The following is a 7,869-nucleotide window of genomic DNA, read 5'->3' as shown; positions in this document are numbered from 1 at the left end:
GCATGTGTGAAACAGTGTTGAGACGCATCATACAACTAATAACTAGAAGAAGAAGTAACAATTCTTGTATGTGGATGTGTAATTTAGTCTACTTTTTCCACAGCAAAGCACTTAACCTTGAGTGAAAAAGTGAACTGTGATATAAAATTCATTTCAACGTAAAGTCCTCTGTTATTGAGCAACAGCTCGCTATAAAGAATGAGTCAGAGTTTCTGCAGCTGGTAGGAAGTACAACTGACTATGGTCGTATATGTCAGCGGTCCACAACCTTTTTTGGTCCATGGACCAGTTTGATGTCAGATATATTTTCACGGACCGGCCTTTAAGGTGTTGCGGATAAATACAACTAAATAAAATGATACGACCGAGACAAAAACTGTGGTATTTTGTAAATATAATAATAAACACAAATTCACTGTGTAATTGTGTAACTTTATTAGCAGCGTCCTCCTGAAATGCGCCAACAACATTGAGAGTAACATCCTCCTCTCTGCCCCTTAATGCTCTCTGGTTGCTATGGTAACGCGTAAATATTTCTTTCAATATAAGACGCACAATTACAACACAGGAAAAGAACCAGGGAAACCGAGTTAACGATGAAAAACCCTGAAAACCATAATTTTCACACTCGAGCCTCAACTCTCACAGACCAGTACCGGTCCGTGGCCCAGAGGTTGGGGACCGCTGGTTTATGGGACTGTGTGGGTAATCCCCAGAGGATGAATCTTTGCCCCTTTAACAGACAGATACATTACACTAGTTTATGTAACTCTGCTCAATAGTGATAACAGGATGAGTTTTATTTATATATTTATTTTTTGGTTCTGACACTGAGTGGAGAGTTGCACAAAGATTACAGATTGTTTGCAGAAGACAGATATTCAAATCCATTCAATTCATACAGTGCTGAATGACAACAGCTGTCACCTCAAAGCACTTTTTTAATGTAAGATAAAGATCCTACAAATATTAAAGAGGAAACCCCCAACAATCAGATGATCCCCATATGAGAAAGCACTCTGTGACAGTGAGAAGGAAAAACTCCCTTTTAACAGGAAGAAACCCCAGTAGTGACCAGTGGGGTGAGGGGGAAAATGCACACATGCAAGAGAGCCAGAGATGAAAATGAATTAAAATGAGTGATAAAAACACCAGGAAAGTAAAAAAGAGTGAATAAGAAATACTCAATGCATCATGGGAATGCCTAGCAGACTAAGCCTGCAGGGATCATAAGTAAGCTTGCAGTCTGAGAGTAAAGAGAAGAAAGATGTCAGCTGTGTAATTTCCTGTTGAGGTTATGATCTGAGTTGCTCTACCTAACTACAACCGGCTATTCCAGAGTTTCCAGAGTCAAACTAGCAACACATTGATGTTTTTAGTCATTATTATTATTTCCCTTTTCTTTCCAATGGCTCACCGCAGCAGACGGATCCAGATGTTTGATTTGACAGGGCTTTATGGAGGATATCCTTCCTGACACAACCCTCCTACTTTTATCTGGTACTCATGGTTCCAAGATGAACCTTTCTTAAGGTTTAGTTGACAAACAGAATTTTCCTTCTCACATGATGATTTCAACTGATTTCAAGCAAACTGTCTCACCGTCACAATGTCAAAGATCTTTTGACATGTAATCTAGCAGAACCATCAGTGCTTTACATTTAGCATTTAGCATAGAAGCAAGGTCAAAACAAAATGGAGAAAATGGTAAATATGGTAGAATCCTAATGTTAGCATTTAGCTTGAAGCAGCATTAAGGTTAGCATCATCACAGAGCTGCTAGCAGGGCTGTAAGTTTAGTCTTGTTACTGGACAATGTTTTACAGACGGGTGGTTATAGATTGCCAGAAATCGATCCCTGACTCCTACAGTCCTCGTGCCAACGTATCCGGTAATAAATCCTGACACACACCATTGTATCCACTGGAATACAGTGACTGGTTGGGGAGACCGGTCTCTCCACAGTAGTGATGTGTCAGTTGCAAACGAAACGGCTCTTAGAGCCGACTCTTTGAAGAGAACGACGTGAGCCGACTCCTTATTGGCTCCTTTCTCTCACCCTCTCTCTCGCACTTTCGCACTCTCTTCACTCTGCACGCGAGCCTTGTGCTTTGCTTTCAAAACACGTAAAAACTTCAAAACATGTAAAAGCTTTTGTTACCTAGTGGCTACACAAGCCAGGAAGTACCAACGACCGGATTTGGTGTGTGGTAGTAACAGATAAATGAACATTTTTTTGAATTATTTGAATATATATGAGTGCTTGTGTATAAATACACAAACAATACACATATGCTTTCAATTGTGTAATTTAAGTGATCTAGGTAGCTCTGTTTTGGAAGTTCAGTTAACGCTAGAAGTGTGTTTTGGAGTTTGTACGTGCTTTGTCTCAAGGGGCCACCGCATATATTTATATATAAACATATATAAATAAAACCACGTTTTTTTGCATTAGTAATTCCTTTTGTGTATAATTTTATATTGTCGTTAATAATAAATTAATTAAAACAACCAAACAACCTGAAGAGCAGGTTGGGAGCCGAAAGAGTCGGCTCTTTTTAGTGAGCCGAGCCGAAAGAGCCGATTCTCTAAAAAGAGCCGGAAATCCCATCACTACTCCCCAGTGGTTGCAGCAGATGGCCCCGCCCCTCCCTGAGCCTGGTTTTGCCGGATGTTTCTTCCTGCTAAAAGGAAGTTTTTCTTTCCCACTATCGCCAATGTGCTTGCTCATAGGGGGTCATATGATTGTTGGGTTTTTCTCTGTATGTATTATCGTAGGGTCTACCGTACAATATAAAGCACCTTGAGGTGGCTGTTGTTGTGATTTGGCGCTGTATAAATAAAATTGAATTGAATTGAATGTGTGTGAATTTGTGTTTAAATGATTGAGACTTGTAATAAGAAACACTTACTGAATAGAAAGGTACCATAAATAAGTACCAGTCCATCTTACGTGCATTATCCATGTCATGGGAATATTAAGGAAGCAGTCAGGTTTGATAATAACAGGAGACTTGCTATGTACCAGCACCATTTATAACATAATAAAGGAAGTATGTATGTTGCTTTAAATAAACACATCTTTGATAAGCATTTTCCTATAAGAGCTGCTTGTCTGCTGATAAGCCTTTAGCTTATTTTTTGCAGTTGTTTCCTGTTGATGAGTTTATCAAACTGAGACTTGGATTTGATGCGTTACCGCCCAAATTCACACTAGCTATCTTTACATCATCTCGAAGGCCCTGCAGGCGTCTGGCACTCATTACAGAGGGATGATACCGCAGCCACTGTTTCTCTTAACAGGAACATTTGCCCAAAGACAGTGGATTCCTACGAGGTCCGTGGTGACAAATGTGCATCGCTGAACAGAAATATTACCTGCCCACATGACGAGCACCACTACGATGATGATGAGTTCTCCCGCCCTCAGCTGGGCAGCATCGCCGACCTCCTCCATCGTCACCTCGTCTGGAGAGAGAACACAGAAACGTGAGCACAGTCAACAGAGCGTCGGTGAGGATGCTGCGATTCATCGTCCCACATACTCTGAAACTCTGCAGGGAAAGATAAAAGAATCAAGCAGGGTGACAAGAGAGCAGAGAGGCTGACTGGTGTAAATTCTCCACTCTGGTCAGTGTAATTAAAGCTAAGTGAGAGCAGAGGTCCGCAGAGACAGAGTAAGCAGGATCCCTACCCCATCACTCACTGTGTTCCTCTTGCTGACAGCACTCTGGCAGCCGCAGCATAAAACCAATCAGTGGGTTAAAGGTTTGAACACAGTTTGGACTACAACCGCTTCCTCCCTGCTGCCAACACAAGGCCTTATGCTACCTCCCATATAGTCAAGCAGCCTTCCTTCCTCCACCTTCTTCCCCAGCCTGCTTCCCCTGGGTCAGTCTGTTATCTAAAGGGTAAAAAACATGAAAAAAAACTGAATAAAGACATCACTGTCAATACTTTGCCTGGGCTTGCAACCTAAGTTGATGTGCATATCCCCAAAGGAAGTGCTGACCACACACTGGTTGAAGGGAGCTGATCTTAAAGGTGTACAGTACTCTTTATGGAGCTGACAGCAAAGAAAACCTCGGTGCAATAAAACCAAATGGACCAGCCGTTGCTGACAATACAAGACACTGATATGTTTGATTTCTATTACACTTTGAAGTGATAAAACGTGACAGAACCAGCAATTCATCAAACAGGCTACCATCTGAACGTGTTTAAGGACAAGCATCACTTTTATTGCAATTTAGTTATTTACTGGGAAGTCTTCGATTTGCTCACAGCTGTCCGCTATCTTTTTTTTAAAATTTCAAACTATGACAGGTAAGTGCAGCTGTGGCCTCTAAGGAAGGGGTGCGTTTCATCCCCACTTGTGGTCTCTTTAGGTCACCGTTTTGCCGTTTGGAGTCGGGGATGATGATTTTGACACTTCTGTGTTCTGGCTTGCTCAAAACTCTGCTGTTTCCATGGTGATCCCTCTAAGCTCAAACTAAGTCCCTAGGGTTGCGCAGAGGAAAGGTTATACTCTAATAAGTTGCTAAGAGCAGATTATATGTTTATGTTGCGAGGGCAGACCCGAAGCTACGAGGAGAGGTATGGAGATATCAGCCAACAGACGAGCTGAACACTCGGCAGCCTTGAGGTTGCTCCCTTGGCAAGTGTTGGTAACATTAGCATCAGCCATCGAGCCCCTCAAGACATGAAGAGTCAGGTGTAAGCTCTCTACTTCAGATTAATGGCTACAGGAAATACCTGCTAATTAATGGTATGTAGCATACAAATGAATACAGCTTCACTCAGCACAACTAGAACTTTGACTTCTTAGAAAGGCTGTTAGTACAGTTAAGTACACAGAAAGTATTATCAAAGTACTCAAAATATGACATTATTGCGATTTAAGAATTTTGCAATATGCTGAGTATTGCAATTTATCATGTTTTTCAGCTGCAAATTATGTAAATGAAGTCAAACTTTTTCAGTTTCTGTTTTATCCAATAAGATAAAGTTATTTCATTTCAGTTTTTTCTTCTACTAAAACCTGCCAAATGCTGTTATAAGTCAGTCAGATATCAGTCTGTGACTGAGTGGGAACATTTTTTAATTTTGATCCACTACTGAATTTGTAAGTTTGCTCAATTACAAAAAAACAGTCTCTACATTTTTATAAAAGTTTAAATCTAATGGAGAGAGACAGAATATCAACCAATAATCTGTGAAAACCCCCCCACTTCACATAAATGTTATGGATTGATTTTAACATCAATGAGTGAAGTAAGTCCCTACAACCTCGTTCGGATTCTGTGTTGGATGGTTTTGCAGGTGAGCAGATTTAATTCAAGTTTGCTCGGCTAACATTATCTCAGAATGCTGGTGAATGAGATGAGCCCTCTTGTTCATAGTGTTCCCAGAATATTTTAATTACCTAATAAAATACTGATATTTAATTTTCTGTAGTGATACAATATCACCAAACAAACTATCGCCATACTGTGCTGTATCAATTTCTCCCCCTACTCCTAATAGAAAGCCACATTATTTTTTAGATGGTTAAAAGAAGTTGCATATTTTTCCAAAAGGCAGGAATGCTCCTCGCAGCCTGAGTTGGCTTGGCCACGCCCATGAAAATGTAGTTCTTAGGCCCTAAACAAATGAGCTATGAAAACCCAAACTGGTTTTTATACCAGTATGTAAACATGTTTGTTTCTGCAGGTTATTTTAATAAGAGAGCCTTTAGCTATCAATCTGTTTTGGGAGCTAGCCTCAACTGAGCATTCAAGGAAATGCAGTTTGTGGAATTTCTGCATTAGCTTAATGCCGTTGTATGTAGGATCAAAATATTCAAAGAAAATACAGAATGTAGCGTTCATGTGAAACTACATATTCGGGCTGCATTAAGAGGAAAAAAAATATTATTGATCATTTTGTCAAGTCAAAACTTCAAAATTCTATTTTGATACAAAAGTCCAAACCTGCTGCAGTTTAAATGGGAAGGCACTGGTTTTAGTGGGAAGCTTCCAGACTGCATGAATGAGTGCAGCTGTGTTACAGAGCAATCTGCTGCTGCAGAGCAACATGGTGCTCAGCACAATTTCAGAGATAAACTAAATGTAAAAACAGTTCTGACAGTAAGCAGACTGCTGAAAAAGATTTATTTACTAAACCTTTGGCTGCTGAAAAAAGCAGCCTATAAAATGTAATAAACAACATAAAAAGAACACATTACAATTACATTTTAGGTTCTACCTTACAATATAAAGAACCTTGAGGTGATGGTTGTTGTGATTTGACGCTGTATAAATAAAACTGAAATGAACTGAAATTGAAAAGTTAAATTGAATTCAAAGATTTTGCTACATAAAAAATGTCAGTGCATTCAAAACTTCCACGAGAGAAGAAGAAGAACAGAGAGAAACCCAAGCAGGCTTCCTGTTGTGTTGCTTTGCGCCTACAGATACTAAATCCTGTCAGGCTGATTAATACCCGCTTAGAAGGGGAGCAGAGCAGTAATGGCTGGGAGATTTAATCAGGGCAGCTAATGAACGCTTCCAACAACACACACACATGCAGGACACTATAGGCAGACAAGAAACTTCCATCAAAGTCAGAGCCCCTAAACATCAAGACAAACTTTCGCGCTACACATCGCCACACATGACCTCACGTACACTGAAACATAACAAAAATGTTCATCGCCATTAAGATTTGTAACCTCGATTTTTTTAACAAGGCTGAAGACATTAGCCGTAGCCATTCTGAGAAATCCCTAAATTTAGTCCATAATCTTTGTCACTATGACCAACAATTAAAACTCTATTCAAAACAGTAATTGTCCAAAGAGGGTTTACCAACCTTAACCTTCTGATTATCAGATTGTTTTGCCAAGCTTTGAGTGTCTCTTTATGCTAAAATGGCGTGAAATCAGCTAGAGTATGAAAATTTTAGTTTAGATCTTTTTTCTTTTCTTTTAATTATGTACTTATTTAAGCTAAGTGCCAGACTTTAGTAATAAAACGAGGCCCAACACAGTGCAAAAAAATGCAGTTCCTTGGATGGCCACTTGTGGCAGACTCTAAAAGCAAGCCAATTTCTCTTGAACTTAAAAACCAAAATAAGCATTTTATCAGCCAAGTATAAAACATTGTTTCAGTTTCTTTGGGTAATTTTCTCTTCAAGGCAACGGCACAGGGTATAAAACTTTATTAGGCTTAAGGCTCAAATTTATGCATTAGTAGGGCCACGCGTGCTTTGAGTGACAGGTCAACTAATTCAAGAGAATTCAAAGTATTTTTAATATGACTAATAACATGTCTTGGTTAACTTTACTAACAGATCATCCAAGACGTCTGTGGACCACTTTTAGTGACTGAAATTTTTGCATTTTGTTTCTATTTTTATGTATTCATATGTTAACAATAGAGCTGGGCGATAGAACGATAACGATATGTATTGCGATATAACTTTTTCTCGATAGAAAAATTAAACTATGGCGATAGACCTCGCCGCTCTTGTCCTCTTAAAAAAAAAAAAAAAAAAAAAGAACAGCCAATCCAAATTAAGTAGCGCAGAGGCGAACCAATCACAGCCGCAGCGTCACGTTACGTGACTTGTTATGTACAGCACAAGTGCCAAGCCGCACATGTGTATTTGTTTGGGAAGCAGCCAGCCACCGTACCACCCGGGTAATGGAGGAAATGAGTGTGCCGACTAGAAAAATCAACCGAGCGTGACCGAAGGTTACCAAAGAGAAAACAGATGATGGTTCCAATGCCGGAGAGATTGTCGAACGGAAGAGCCATAGAAGTTCCGTAGTGTGAAGGTATTTCGGCTATTTCAAGTCTGACAAAAAACAGAGTAGCGCGCACTGTA

The 7,869-nt window shown here is 39.8% G+C and overlaps 1 protein-coding gene across 3 annotated transcripts in view; it reads right to left on the bottom strand.

The window, feature by feature from the left end:
- Nucleotides 1–7,869, bottom strand: part of fndc5b (fibronectin type III domain containing 5b) — a 40,245-nt gene that overhangs the window by 18,164 nt on the left and 14,212 nt on the right. For 2 of the 3 annotated variants that reach the window (XM_040021032.1, XM_040021031.1), the window contains exon 4: nucleotides 3,379–3,468. In XM_040021032.1, coding sequence (XP_039876966.1) covers nucleotides 3,379–3,468 — 90 coding nt within the window. Of the gene's footprint in view, nucleotides 1–2,787; nucleotides 3,469–7,869 lie in introns of those variants that run through there. The other variant, XM_040021033.1, reaches the window with a different exon arrangement.

Source organism: Simochromis diagramma, unplaced genomic scaffold, assembly GCF_900408965.1.
Source record: "Simochromis diagramma unplaced genomic scaffold, fSimDia1.1 OVJJ01000753.1, whole genome shotgun sequence".
Taxonomy (NCBI): domain Eukaryota; kingdom Metazoa; phylum Chordata; class Actinopteri; order Cichliformes; family Cichlidae; genus Simochromis; species Simochromis diagramma.
Note: the sequence above shows the minus strand (reverse complement) of the source record. Positions and strands in the feature narration are given on the sequence as shown.